At 35.9% G+C, this 15,623-nt stretch overlaps 1 protein-coding gene across 2 annotated transcripts in view; it reads left to right on the top strand.

Annotated features, from left to right (window-relative positions):
* The window catches only part of TENM2 (teneurin transmembrane protein 2), a 1,009,203-nt gene that overhangs the window by 74,927 nt on the left and 918,653 nt on the right, over positions 1-15,623 (top strand). For both annotated transcript variants that reach the window (XM_060094960.1, XM_060094959.1), the window contains exon 2: positions 1,362-1,637. In XM_060094960.1, coding sequence (XP_059950943.1) covers positions 1,362-1,637 — 276 coding nt within the window. The remainder of the gene's footprint in view (positions 1-1,361; positions 1,638-15,623) is intronic.

The following is a 15,623-nucleotide window of genomic DNA, read 5'->3' as shown; positions in this document are numbered from 1 at the left end:
ATAAATGCCTATTCTCTTCTGCTTCCCGTCAAACCACAGGCCCACCCCTGCACTCCCCACATGTGCACACATTCACTGTCCTTGATAAAACCCACTTGCGGTTTTAAATTATGTTAGCAAAAAGAAGTTGATACCATTGAAAAACAATATCATATGATATCACTTATATGTGGAATCTAATTAAAAATGATATAAATGAACTTATTTACAAAACAGAAACAGACTCACATATCTCGAAATCAAACCTATGGTTACCAAGGGGGAAACGGGGGGGGGGGAAGTGATAAATTAGGAGATTGGGACTAATATATACACACTACTATATATAAAATAGATAACTAATAAGGACTTCTTGTATAGCACAGGGAACTCTACTCAATACTCTGTAATGACCTATATGGGAAAAGAATCTGAAAAAGAATGGAGATATATATAGATATATATAAAACCTATTCACTTGGCTGTACACCTAAAACTAATACAACATTGTAAATCAACTATACTCCAATAACAATTAATTAAAAAACAGAACAAAAGTGGACTAACTCCATCCCTAGGATGCTCATTTAATTAACACCTTACCTATACTCACTTAAAAAAAAAAAAAAAAGGAACAAACTTGGGTGTATGTATTATCACATATAAAACACACAGTGATTCTGAGAGGAATTTAAGAGATTAATACCCAGATTTTACAGAAGAGAAAACTGGGCTCAAGTTGTTAAGAGAGACTTGCCACAATGAGGCTTACCAGTGGAAAGCTAGGACTGGTCCCCAGGTCTCCTGGCCACCACTCCCATTTATTGGAGGATTAAGCTTCTTTGACATGAAGACAGACTGCTCAAGGATCAGATCCAGGTTTTACTACAGTCTAGATGTGTGACCTTGGGTAAGTCACTTAAATTCTCTGTTCCTCAGTTTCCTTATTGACAGAATGATTCCAGTAATATTTTCATCACCATAAAGTCATTGTGAAAATTTTAAATGTAAAATAAAAGTTGCAGAATAAAAGATGCCTGGAGCAAAGCACATGCTTGGTATATATTAGCTCCTCTTATAAATCCAGTGTTTTTATCAGCTACATGGTGCTACCTAGACAACAGTAAATACTTAAAATTTTTTCAAATAAAATCTGAGCATTCCATTTTAGGATTAAAATTAATCTTAGATGTTTACTTTTTTGTTGCTCTTGTTCTCAAATATACCCCAGTATCCTAAATACTCTTGCTTAGCTGTATACTACAGCAAATCCGGTATATTTTTTGAACAGGAAAATGTCTGTCTGCTTTTTGTAAGAATAAATTTGAAGTTTGAAAACATTTCACAAATTTTAATCGGTCTCTTTGTTGCTGTCACCCTAGGAACTAACTTCACCCTTGCAGAGCTGGGGATCTGTGAGCCCTCCCCACACCGAAGCGGCTACTGTTCCGACATGGGGATCCTTCACCAGGGCTACTCTCTGAGCACAGGGTCTGACGCCGACTCCGATACAGAGGGAGGGATGTCTCCAGAACATGCCATCCGATTGTGGGGGAGAGGGATAAAATCCAGGCGCAGTTCCGGCCTGTCCAGTCGTGAAAACTCGGCCCTTACCTTGACTGATTCTGACAACGAAAATAAGTCAGATGATGAGAACGGTAGGCCTGCTTCTTAAATATTTTTTAATGTTCTGGGTACTGCACAATGTGGGGCTTGGGATGTTTTTGTGTTTTAATAAAGAGGCGTATAAAAACCATTCATTTTCTTTTAAATCGACCTTGTCTACCCACGCTGAGCTGGGGGAAAATAAACCAGCAAACCTCAAACACACAAAAAATGAGGAGAGAATTTTAAAATCACATTTTGATGATAGCACACTAGTCAGGCATCGTCAGTTGGTCTTATTAGCAAGTAAATTACATTTCAAAAGAAGCAACTTGATAAACTATGACCTATACCTAGAAATGTCCTCTCTCCGCAAGTTTCTAGGTCTTTGTATTGATTTCCCCTTCCCAGTAAATGGCAACCTGGGTTATTTTTTTTCACGAAGAACTCTTAAGAATCCTACCTTATCTTAGACTTTCATTTCCAGGCGTCAATGCCTCATATCCGTATTGGAGATCAAACTTGGAACAGATGCTCTGGAGTTTAATAATGACAAATAGGAAGAGACTTGTCTTCAAAAAAGTATTCTCTTCTATGTTTACTTTTCTCCTTGGTACCTATGTAGGTTCACGGCTTCCCACACCTTCTGTCACAAATCACTGTTGCTTTATCCATCAGCTTTGTGGATGTGTTTTAATGAAATTTTGAAAATTAAATGCTTCCGATCATTAAGCAGTAAATATAGGGAAGCCTAAGCAAGTCATTAAAGAGAGAAGGTGCTTATTTGTGGCTTTCTTAGCAACTCAGAACTGTGTTGAGTCCAAAACATTTTTTAAAAGATAAATTGCATTAGGTATGGTGGATTTATTGAGAAAACATCAGATGCTATATGGTTTGTTACGAATATATTGTGTGTTTGCTAAAAGAATTACCGTTAAAATGTTGACAAATAGATCAGTTAAGAAGGTTTCCATAAATATTATAAACCTCTACTAGAGCAGCTCTAAGTATTTTCTTGCCTTTAAAAAATAAAAGAAAGAAATTGGCAGGCAGGCAGGCAGGCAGCTTGTTGTAAATACAAAAGCATACCTAAATATCGTTTATTCTCCAAACCGTGTTGAAAATACATCATTTCCTGGGTAAGTCGCATATATTCTAAGAGATGTCACTATGTTGCATTTAAATTTATGTTTAATTGTGAAATAATTTATTCTACAGTGAGGACAAGGGGATGTGTCTTCCTTATGCGTCAGTTCAGGTAGCTAATCAAGGTGTCCTCTCAAGGAAAAATCTGCACTTGACTCCTTTTGAATTTTAACAGAATTCTGACACTTGGTACATTCAGCACTCTAAAGGTGCTTATTTGTTGAGAAATTACTTTCAGAAGTTTTCATAAAGGCATACATTGAATCCATTTACTGGTGTACTTTTTCCACTTCAGTGTGTGTCAGGTACTATTTAAATGGAGGCACTTTGATTGCCTAATAAATTAATAAAATCATTTGTAATCCAAGAATTTACGGCATATCTTAAACAAGGTATTTTAGCAAATGTTCCATGGTTGGAATTCTCGCTGGTCTCATGGGCACCATCTATAAAGAATTATTTAGACATATTCCTAGAATTCTCACCCTTTCTTTTTTAAGCTGTATACATCTTAAAAACTCAACGAATAAGGGGAGGTTTCCAGAGAAGAAAAGGGAGCAAAAAGGCTTGCCTTGAATTTACCTACAACTGTTAGGGTTGAGGGGATTTTACAGGTAAAGATGTAAACCAACAGTAGTTGCTTGTTTCGAATATCATTTGAAACATATTCAGTTTTCACCTTGTGGCACTCTGTATAAATCCCTGTGTACTGATAGGAAATAAACCCTTAGATACAGTGTGGTGATTTTTCCCTGTAATGCTAGTTCTAATACAATCAGAATTGCATAAAGAACTTAGATAATGTACTTAGAACCAGGAAGCAATTCTTTTGTTCCTGAATCTGGCAGAGCATGAAGGGGGCATTCTGAAGCCAGAGTTCAAGCTTAGGTGATAGATGGTTATTTAAAAATGGACAGATAGAACGTGTTTCCTTTTCTCTTTTTCAATTTTTTCAATATTTCACAGATTCCAAAGATTTACATGACGCATGCTCTGTTCTCCTTGGGGGCCAGAAATAAAAACAAGAAATTGTACACGTCACATCATAAACTCCTCAAGCAAATAAAAAGTGAGGTGTGAGCTACTCTGCAGACTGAGGTGTTAACTTCAGTCAACTTCTTGCCCTTTCTTTTTGATAAATTCTATTTAGCTCCCCCAAAAAATCAATGCGTTTTCACCTCACTGGTTTTATGAACTTTGGGAATGTATTATCATATAGATTGACAGTTGCCCCACTGGTTCCACACCACAGCATGGACACTTACAAAGCCATCATTAATTTCTCACACTCGTACTCCTCCATGGCTTCCTCCATAATAAACACTCTGTCCTTCAGAACCAAATCAATAACCTTTTAGATATGCTTCTCTTGAAGAGGAAGTAACGAGAATCTATACTCTGAGAAAGAAGGCCTCCAATTCCATTTTAGATTTTAAGGATATGTGGCCATGGAATGAATGTTTTCTTTGGACCCCACATATCTTTATTTCATTTTTATGGTGGAATCTTGGGGTACAGAGATTTTCACGCTTATTTAAAATTGCCTTAAAAAATTCCTAGTGTGGTTTTGCTAAGCATAGGTAGCAAGTCAAGACATATCTCAAAAATCAACTTGGCTTTTTATAACCTAAAATATGGATCCAACCTTCAAACTCATGTAATAAAAATCCCGAACTGTCAACAGTTCTTCGTACATGCTGCTGTGACAAAAATGACCTACTAGTAACTGGTAACTTGAAAGTCCCATCACGCCAAACACACAGGTGAATTTGTCCTTCTCCCTTTTATTTTATTTTTTCCAAGTGTAGATTCTTCAAGGTTATCACCACGCACAGCTCTGCATCTTACACATACTCCATGGCCACCAAATTAATATTGTGCTCCCTTGGATTGCTTTATATAGATAAAACTCTCGTGTTCAGGTTATTTTATCAGGTTCTTTAACTCTATCTTTAAGCTAACGATGACTTAGCTAGAAATGGCAGTGAGAGTTGAAAACAGCGAGGCCAAGCTTTTGCAACTGTGAAATTTAACTGCATCTGTAGAAAGGGCTTTCCCAGTGACTCTAAATTAGAATCATTCCTTTTTTGGGTAATAAATGTCGCACTTAAAATATGCCCTCTCCAAGGCCCTTTTTGTCACCTGAGTTATAGAGAAAAAGGGGCAGCCACTAATACACAAGAATAACTAATTGCCTTCTTAAAAATGTGAAATAGTACATGCTGTAAAAAATCTGGTCTGCACACTCTTGACCCCCTTAGGCAGTTTCTTTACCTTGGGGACTTAAAAATATCCTTGAGATTTTTTTTTTAGCATAATTCTAGTTTCAGTTATTTTATTGGAAATCCAGAAAGAAAAAAAAAAGGAAAAGACAAAGAAAATAAGCTTGGCTCTGGGATAGGAAGCCAGAAATAACAGAAAACAAAATCTGACCTTGGATGAAGCTTTAAGAAAAGTATCCTTCCTTTGCCCTGTTTGTTTCCACCCAAAGTAAATAAGGACAGCATTCATTTTCATCTGTTGTCAGTTGGGAAATTTCTAATTCTCCTAATGTACTTTGAGGATGAAAATATAAATGTTAGGTTAATTCCGTTACATTACACCAAATCATTTATAAAACAAGCTGGCTCTCGGCACCTAATGGATTTGTGTGAAGTGTATTTGGGGAACCCAGGTGCTATTAGGTTGTGAGTCCTCTTGGAAGAGGTCTGTAGTGTTCCTCCCTCCTCAAGAGAACTTGAGTGCACCCAGGTATTCATCACAGGTTAATGGAGACATGGGGTGTGAACTCAGATGGGAGGAAGGCGTTCCCTTAGTACCAGGACACTGTCTGTAGATCGTTACCTCCAACTACATGGCCTTCATTTGTCCTAGGAGGTGAGTTTCATAAGTCTTCCTTCTTTCTCTTCAAAAAGCAGCTCCTCAGTAGATTTTACATTAGAATATCCGGTAAGCAAACACACACAAGACCCGCCAGTGAGTTTCTATTTCTGTCCCACTCTATTCCTCCTACATATTCTTAAATTTATTTTGTGTTTTATAATCCTCTCTACTCCTTTCTCCCCGCCGCCCAGCCACATGTAAAAATTACAGAGCATGCCCGGAACAAATATAAAATCTTCCTAACAGCACCAGACAATGATAGCCAAGAGTTCATAATTTTGCTCTTCACAAAAGCAAAAATGTTCAGAGTAGGAATAGTTAAAGAGGTAAGTACAAAATCATAGGGTAATATTTGTACTTTTGATGTTGCTATGTGGATGATTTCTTTTTCAGCCATATTTTATGGGAAAAGACTTCCATGATAGCTAAAGAAAATGTTGCCTCAGTCCCCTAAAGATAAAACAAAAATCACACTTTAATCCCTTTTGGATGACCATTATTTCAAATTGTGTTTCTAAACATTATCTTTTTTTTATACTTGCAAATTTGAAAGAGTAGCACTTATAAAGAAGACTGTGAAATGAGTTATCATGGATAGAATCAAAGTGAAGGACGTGGGAACCACACGTCACAGGTCCTTAGTCTTGTCTCTTCCTAAATGCAAGGATGATTTGATTTTAATAACTCTGGTCCACTTCCCTGCAAGTCCACATACTAGCGGCTATAGGGGCACCTTATCTTACAAAAAGTTATTCAGGGGAGTCTTAAATATATGATTATCACAGTGTTAAAATACAGCTGATAATAATATAGAACCAGAAACAAAATTTAGGAATATCACATTGTCACATGGCATGATACAGAAACAAGAAGCAAAAGGATTGGTATTTTGCAAATGCATCTAAATGGGACTTCAGAGATTCAGGTTTTTGACAAATTAAGCAGTTCTTGCGTAACTTTAAAGTAGAACAGAGTCCTTGAAGGAGTGTAAGAGTATGTACCTGATATCCAGGACTGCATGTTCCAGATTATAAACTTTAGTGGCATGGTTTTTCATTATTTATATATTTCTTTCTTTCCTTTGGTGGTTTCTTTTATGTCTGTTAATGCTCAGAGGGGCTATCAAGCAATGGCTGCATTCAATAAATACAATAAAAAAATGAAGCATTAAGCCTTACTTTTGGCAAGGGCAACCTGATTATTACACATGTAATCTCCAGGCCTTCGGGGAGACATTGGGCTTGGTGGATAATCATTTGCTTTTTAAGCTGCTGAGTTTCTGATGTCTGTACTTTCACTTCAGTTAAGAGCAAAGGCAGTAACCAGGTGAGACGCGCCATGTTCGTGTCAGTTCACGATTGGAAGCCTCTTAACTCAGAAGAAAACGCTTAACTTTTTTGCTTATTGCTTGGTCACTTTTTAGTTTAGTTGTTGTTTGTCAAGGATCAAATTAAATTTAAAGATGGGGGAGAGATGTAATCAAGTATTAAATAAAATTGAGTTAAAGCTAAGGAAGTTGATAGTATATATTTTCTACACACAACTGAATCAGGATGAATTGCTCAGAACCTAAAATCAAATCAGACAGGATTTGAGAAGTGCATATGAAAAGTAATGAGACATTTCAATTACCCATTCTGAAACTGGGATGTGTGAGGGGAAGGGGAAAATTTCAAGTGATACATTTGTAAATAGAACAGAAATTGCAGATGTGTACCTATTACATCTATATGCTTATACACAAAGGAAAAAAGGTTACTGGTGATGTAATGTTGAGTATTATTCAGTACTAGCTGAAGGAACTGCCTAGCAGATTATCCTTTCACGGTTTCCCTAAACTCAGTTTGAGGAATGTTAAAGCAGTAGAAGGTAGAGGTAAGTGAGTCACGGAATAGTCATCAGCTACAGAGGTGATGAACTATGTATAGTCCACGAGCGAATGTAGCCCGTGAGTGATTTCATTTGGTCAGTGCAGTGTTTAACACATTGTACATTACTAATCAACATTTTAAGAAGGGGAGATTTCATATTAGAAATTTTCATTTTTGGCTTCTCTTGCAATGTACAAGACTCATTAACATTTGTCCAGGTTTCCCTCTGGACAAACAGGCATAGAAGCAGTAACCATAGCAGCTGTAGACAAGCCCATTTCATCTGGTTCACCTGAGCTCCCTGCAGGCTACTCCTATCAGTTAAGGTCTGCCTTAGCCTTTGTAGCACTTGAATGACCAACTTGACCTATGTACAAACTTCAGGGAAATCAGAGTTCATAAAAATGTAGAAAGAAAGCTAAAAACCAGCAATTGTAGCTTAATTTAACATGTGTTTAGCATAGTGATGTTACTTCTTTTCTGTAAGTTTGGCTTATCTGTAAAATGGGTTTACTTTTGCTCTACCAAATTTCTAAAATAGTTTAAAGGGGTTCCGATAAAATTAAATGAAAATCAATTTAGCATGGAAATTATAAAGTAACTGTATGTGTGGGCCGGGGCAGGCTAAGTGGGTGATAAGCCATCCCCATCTTCTGAAGTAGATGCCCTGACGTATTGAACAGTTAAGGTCAGAACCTTTAATTTTAACACATGTATTTAAGTTATTTTCATGTAAAAGTATCTAGATGGACTTTTAGGAAATAGATGGAGGGAGAACCTACTTTAAAAACTTTAGCTACTTCACATATGTACACTACCAAATGTAAAATAGATAGCTAGTGGGAAGCAGCCGCATAGCACAGGGAGATCAGCTCGGTGCTTTGTGACCACCTAGAGGGGTGGGATAGGGAGGGTGGGAGGGAGGGAGACATGAGGAGAAGGGATACGGGAACATATGTGTGTGTGTGACTGATTCACTTTGTTATGAAGCAGAAACTAACACACCATTGTAAAGCAATCATACTCCAGTAAAGATGTAAAAAAAAAAAAACTTTAGCTACTTCAGCTGATTAAGGAAAACTCTGAGGCTTTTCAGGAGGAAGCCATTCAAAGAGGAGGAAAATGACTTTGTACTATGTTTAGCTTGATCAGGCGAGTGGTTTATGGAGTTTGTTATAATGAAGTGAAAAACACTAAAGTAAAGACTAGAAGAGGAAAATGCAGTGATATATGAAGACCTCCAGCACCCCAAAAGAGAAAGACTAGGAGTGTTGTTGGGTTATGCTGAGTTGGGAAAAAGCGGGTCAGAAATCGTGCTCCACAAACTAAGGAACGTTCATCTACACGGATAAGCAGGCTATCCAAGTATTGTTCAGGTACAGCTCTGAGTCACAGTACAATATACTCCCAGTTCTCTTTGTATCCTAAGGATATGTGTGAAGGAGAGAAGGTAATTGAAATACAAGCATGTTTACTAATGGAAGGGATTGAAATATTTGAGTTAGCATTCTTTGGAAACTCCATTCATGGAGTTTTATACTGGCCTGGCCTGAAGTGGGTAGAAGAGATCGACACTATAGCAATACTATTTATGCTTGTGTTAAATGTGAAAAAGGAGGGTGTGGAATTACGTGGAGAGAGCTAGGCTCACAAGGAGGTTCAGGAAGTATTTCTTTATAGTGTGTTTTATGCAAGAAATTACACTATCACACATTCACTGATCCAAAATGATCTTTGAAATATTTTTTTTTAGAAAAAGAAAATTGGTATTTGGAAGGTAATGCACATTGGTTAAATATGCATATTTTAATACACACAACATATGTGATGCTGATAAAACTATGTTCTGTTTTATTTAGTATTGACAAAAAGTAAGCTAAGTAATCACAGATGAGGAGACACTTCAGTCTGGGGGATCCTTATTTTATTTCTGAAAAAAATTTGGGAGTGGCTGTTGGATGCTCAGCATTATACAAAGCTGTTGTGCGTCTCTTTGTATTTGTGTGTCTGTGTTGTGTGTGCACGGAGGGGAGTTCAGTTGGGAGGAAGGATGTTATTGACAGGGATGGATATCAGGAAATAGAAATTGATCAAATACCAGGGAAATGGTACCATAAGGGTATTTATGAAAATGCCAGAATGAGTACTGTTGATGTTTTGTAGTGTACAGTTTTAGGAGAAGGAGAAAAGAGAGACCTGTGCCGACCTTCTTTTAACTCGAGCTCTGTTGGTCCCTTTAAGGCCTCAAGCCACTGTTCCAAGTATACCGTTCCATCTGTGTACATCAGAATGAATGTAACAGAGCCCACTTTCTCTCAATTCCCACATAAGAACTCTTGCCTCTTGGCAACCCTGAACCAGTTTGAGTTGTCAGAGAAATCATACGTGATTTGGTGGGGAGGCTGATTTATTTGCAGCACAAAATGTATTCTTCTCTGTCTCTCCTCCCTTCCCAATCCTGATCTCTTCCCCTAATACTTTACCGACCTCACCCTGCATCTAGCAAAGATCACCCCATCAGTGAACTAATTTCTTTATTCTTTCATTCAACCCTCTTATTAAAATTGGTGGGATCATGTTTCCAAAATGGGATTTGAACACTGGGTTGCAAAAAAAAATTAAAGCTTTTATTTAAAGGTACATTTCTCTTCCTTTATCCTTTAAAATTTCTATTTTTTGAGTGTATTTTATAGTGCATGTAATGTATTAGTGTATGTACACACACCCACATACATATATGGTAGAGTACATAAATGCAGAAATGTATATATTGGAAGTGTGTTCAAAATTTTTATGTTGATGTAGGTATATAACAAAATGTTAAGTGACTATTGTTTTAGACATTTTATTTCCCAGGAGATGAAGTCTAAGCAGCAGTCTCTCCCTGGAATATTTGGATAATCCATTACCTTGTGGCAGCCTAACAGATTGTCTTTCTTGTTGTTCAGAGCTATCTGTACCAATCATACCTTACTCTTTTTTTGATACAATTCCCATTTTCTTCTCTCAGTCCCCTGTGTCAACTTCCAGTTCTTTTATGGATAGATAACAATATTTACTTTGCTGTTTATTGAAGAAAGCAAGCACCCCTATACATTTATAGAGAAATCCCTGTCTCTTCTCAGTAGAGAAATAAGAATATAAACATTGCATCAGCTGACTGGTATAGTAGGGGCAGCTTTAAGGAGACAGTTTTAATTAGGTTGTAAATGAGGATTAGAACTCATATAAGTGGGAATGAGATGATGGATATTCTAAATGAAAGAAAACCAGTGTGTATGAAAGAAAACCAATGTGTATGGTGGTTGGGGAGTGAGGAGATGGTGCAAAGATGATGATGATGATTTTTCAGGAACATTGTCTTCCCCAAAATTCCAACTCAAGTCAGACTAATGGGAACATAGTAATTTCATTGGACAGCAGTAGATATATAACAATAGAGGTGTAGGAACTAGATGACCAAGAGCTTTGAGTTATGATCTGACCAAGGAGAGTTAGAGAACAACTAAAAGTTGATTTGAGCAGGAACAGTAATGTTTTAGGAAGCATCTGATTAAAGCACACACGCATACACACACACACACACACACACACACGTTTGGACAGGAAGGTAACAAAATTAGAAGCAGTGCTATTAGAGGGAGAAGCTGTAATATAAGTAGGAGAACCCAAGAAATCTCTGGATTACAGAGAGTCCTTATTCTTGGCATTTCAGTAGGAAAAATTAAGCCCTGATTAGCATATGAACATTGAATATTTATAATTAAAATATTAAAATTTGAAAAAACATCAATTTGAAGCTCACAGAGTACAGAGAATGTTCCTTACAGAGGAATCTGTTATGCTTACACATATAGTACAGTATTACAACAGCCAGACTCCAGTGTTTATTCCTTTTAAATCACATGATTAAATAATAAAATAGCATCAAATATTGCTATGGACAGGGAAGACAGGTCATAATATTATTTTTTTTAATAATATTATTTTTAAAGGAACAGCTAGTGTGTTTTAGGTGAACATTGGCTAGAACTATTCCAGGTTGATTAACAGTTTCTTGAAGATTATTTCTGTTTCTGTATCCTTGGTGCTTTTCTGGAATCATATTCTCATGTAATTTGTTGAAGTTCCTTTGTAAGTGTGTTGTTTCCCTTTCATCCCTAATCCTTTATATTTTTATCCCTCATTTTTTTTACAAAAATCAGTCTTGAAAGAGATATATTTATTTTTTTCTTTCAGGCTTTCTATTTGTCTTTATAATTTTCTCTAGTTTTTATCTTTTTTCATTAAGTTCACTTTCATAATTCTCTCATTTTAATTTTTGGAGTATATTTTGTTCTTTTTCTAACATTTTAAGATGAGTATTACGTTTTGCAACTTTCAGTCTTTCTTTTTAAGTAAGAGTAAATATATTTACCAGGTCCCATAGGATTTGATACAAAGTGTTGTCCTCTTCATTGCTTTCTAAAGATTCTCAGCCATCTGGACTCTCAAAATAAAATGGAATCCTAATGCTACCAGTTTTTACTTTAGTACTAATAATTGCTGGAAGATGCCAATTTTTTTGTTAATTCTTTATAATGTCCAAATTGAGATATAAATAATACATAATATTAACATATATTAATACACAATATATGTACATAAATATACATATGTGTAAACTACATACTTATGCAAAGTGTATCTAAAATATATGAAAATATCCATGTATGTGTGTGTATCACCACATGTCATTTGACACCAGAAAAAACCATGGTTAATATTTTGGTGCATATTTTTTGCAGTCTGTGTGCTGTGTGTATGCAGTGTAAATATTTGTACAGAGTTGGCATCATGTTTTTTTTCCAGTAAATCTATTATAAACTTTTTCCCATGGCATTAATTTCTGCAATAGTTAAGGGGTTCATAGAATTTTTGTAGCATGAGACATTGCCTCAATTTTCTTTCAGTGGACATTTAACTTATTTTTTTTAGAAGCAATAAAGTGTAGTATGATGAGTAAAATCCTTGTAGCTAAATTCCTGTGCACATCCCAAATTCTTTTCTTATGATAAATTCCTAGAAGATTTAGTACATACATGGTTATTTTAAATGGTAATCATTTTCAACCAATTTCTTTATAGGAATGTTTACCCTTGCACCAGCACTATGTGCAAATGACCTGACACACACACTTGTGCTCAGAAGTCACTGAAAACTATCTTAATATTTTTCCTATTTATTGATGAAAATATTTTTATCATTTATTTGAATACAAGTAAGGCTGAGCAACTAATCATGTGTTTATTGTCTATTTGTATTTCTTATTTTACGATTTAGATATCCTCTCCAGGTGAGAAGATGTTGGAATCACCCTTCTCATTTTTTAGTTTGTTCTAACTTTTTACAGTGCCTACAGTGACCCCAGAGTAAGTCCTGTTGTGCTTTGTTAGTTCTACAGATGGTTTAAAATGTTCATTTATAGGTGTGAAAATCATTTGGCTACATTCTCAAAATCATATGACTTATTTTCTGTGGAATAGAAATTAGAAATATATATACAATAGAAATATATATGTATATGTATATACATACACACATACACACACACATGTAATCTATCAGGCCTGAAAGCTGGAAAACTATTTTAAGTGGTTGCATTAACCAAAGAAGAAAAGCTAACTCTGAGTAGGGTAGGGAATTTTTTTCCGTATTGAATATTTCAGCTGTTGCTCAGAATGCAGGACTTTACTTCAGATTGTTAATTTATAACAAACCAAGGATAGAATTGCATTCCACATGATGAAAGGAAATTCACATCTGCTAAGACAATCTGCAAGGCACCTTGAGGAGATAAAATCAAGTAAATGATGTATTAAATATTCTTAAAACTTCCTCCATCTATGGTGCCTTTGATTCAATGAGGATAGTAATCATAAACACAGTGGTATTCCAGCTATTGGTATTTTTACAAAATAGGTAGTTCTGCATGCAAGATAAATATCTCAGTACATAAAGAAACACTCTGAAAATAATCATGGGGAAGCAATTACTGTTATAATAAGCATATGGCTCTGCTAATATAGAGTGTTGCTTAATAATTGATGTTATAGGGAAAAAAAGAGCAGAAAAAGTTCTGTATTCTGGGGCATCCCCTAGTACATTCAGAAAGGAAAAGACCCTAGTGAAATGCAGAACAATTAAGAGAATATGGGCTGTCTTCTACTTCCACTGATACACATTTATGGCTATGAACAGCAAGGCACATTGGGAAGGCAGGAAGTATACAAATCAACTTAATCTGTCCCTCTGTGGTATTTCAGGCCCTCCACAATATAGTCCAATTTTATGTTTTTAGCCCTTGCTCCCACTTCTCATCTAAATATATTTTCAGCTCCAGCCCAACTGGACTACTTATTTTTTCCAGAGCATGCTCTTTCCTCTGGTGTCTTTGTTTGACCTGTTCCCTGTGCTTTCATTGTTATCCCCAAACCTGCCCATCTATCACATTTCCTTACATCATCAAAGAATTATTTAAGATGCCAAGTCCTCTGTGAAACTATTTTGGTCTCTTTAACTATATATGAACTTCCACTCCTTTGAATTCTTTAGCATTTTATTTATCCATTTGTTTTGGAACCAAGGGGAAATGGTGCAGACTTCATCAAGATAGAGAAGTAAATGATTCGAGATACATTTTGGAAATAGAATATATAGAACTTGATGCTGGTTTGAATGTAGGTGCCAATGAAAAAGAGCTATCAAGAATTGCTGACTTTAGTGATTGAAGGGATTCCTGGTTACTAAGATGGGGAATATTTGGAAAGGATAGGATTTGGGGGCTGAACCAGAGTTTCATTTTGGACACTGTTAAGTAACATAAGACATCCAAGTAGAAAGGTAATGGGGTCAGTTGTGTAATTATTAAGAATGGAACTTAAAGGTGAGGTCTGAACTAGAGACCTCAATTTGAGATTCAACAGCATGGCAGTTGTCTCTTTGTATATATACATGGAAGAAAATGAGCTCACACAAGGAGAAAGGCAGGGAAAGAAGAGTAAAGAGCTATTTCTTGCAATAACCAAGACAAGAGATGATAGTGTCTAGGACCAATGACGGTGGTGATAAATGGTCTGATTCTCAGTATATCTTGAGGGTAGAGGTAGTAGTATTTCTAGGGGTATTGGCCAATATGTTTGTGAAAAAGGAATGTCAAAGGTGACTCTCAAGTCCTTTACCTATTTTCTAATCAGGTTATCTGTATTTTGGTATTGAGTTTTAGGAGTTCTTTATATGTTTTGGACATTACTCCCTATCAGATATAAGATTTGCAAATGTTATGTCCCATTCCATTGAATGCCTTTTCATTCTCTTGATAGTTCCTTTGCTGTGCAGTAGCTTTTTAGTTTGATGTAGTCCCACTTGTCTAGTTTTGCTTTTGTTGCCTGTGCTTTTGTTGTTATCAAATCCAAGAAGTAGTCGCAAAGACGAATGTCACGATGTTTTCCTCTATGTTTTCTTCTAGTAGTCTTACGGTTTCAGATCTTGTCTTTAAATCTTTAATCCATTTTGAGTTGAATTTTGTGTATGGTGAAAGATAAGAGTTCAACTTCATTTTTTGCACGTGAATATCCAGTCTACTCAACACTATTTGTTGAAGAGACTGTACTTTCCCCATTGTGTATTTTTGGCACCCTTGTGAAAGATCAGTTGACTTCATTTGCGTGAGTTCATTTTTGGGTTCTCTGTTCTGTCCCATTGGTCTATATGGCTGTCTTTATACAAGTAACATAATGTTCTGATTGCTGTAGCTTTATAATATATTTTGAAATCAGGAAATGTGATGCTTTGTTCTTATTTTCAAGATCGCTTTGGCTATTTGGTGTCCTTTGTGGTTCCATATGAATTTTAGGATTGCTTTTCCTATTTCTGTAAAAAATGGTCATTGGGAATTTTGAGTGGGATTGCATTGAATCTTTAGATTGCTTTGGGTAGTATGGACATTTTAACAATATTAAATCTTTCAGTCCATGAACATGGACTGTCTTGCCATTTATTTGTGTCTTCTTTCATTTTATTCATCAAAATTTTGTAGATTTCAGCATACAAGTCTTTCACCTCTTTGGTTAAGTTTATTCCTAAGTATTTTATTCTTTT

The sequence above is a fragment of the Mesoplodon densirostris genome, chromosome 3, assembly GCF_025265405.1.
Source record: "Mesoplodon densirostris isolate mMesDen1 chromosome 3, mMesDen1 primary haplotype, whole genome shotgun sequence".
NCBI lineage: Eukaryota > Metazoa > Chordata > Mammalia > Artiodactyla > Ziphiidae > Mesoplodon > Mesoplodon densirostris.
This window is presented reverse-complemented; position numbering and strand designations above follow the sequence as displayed.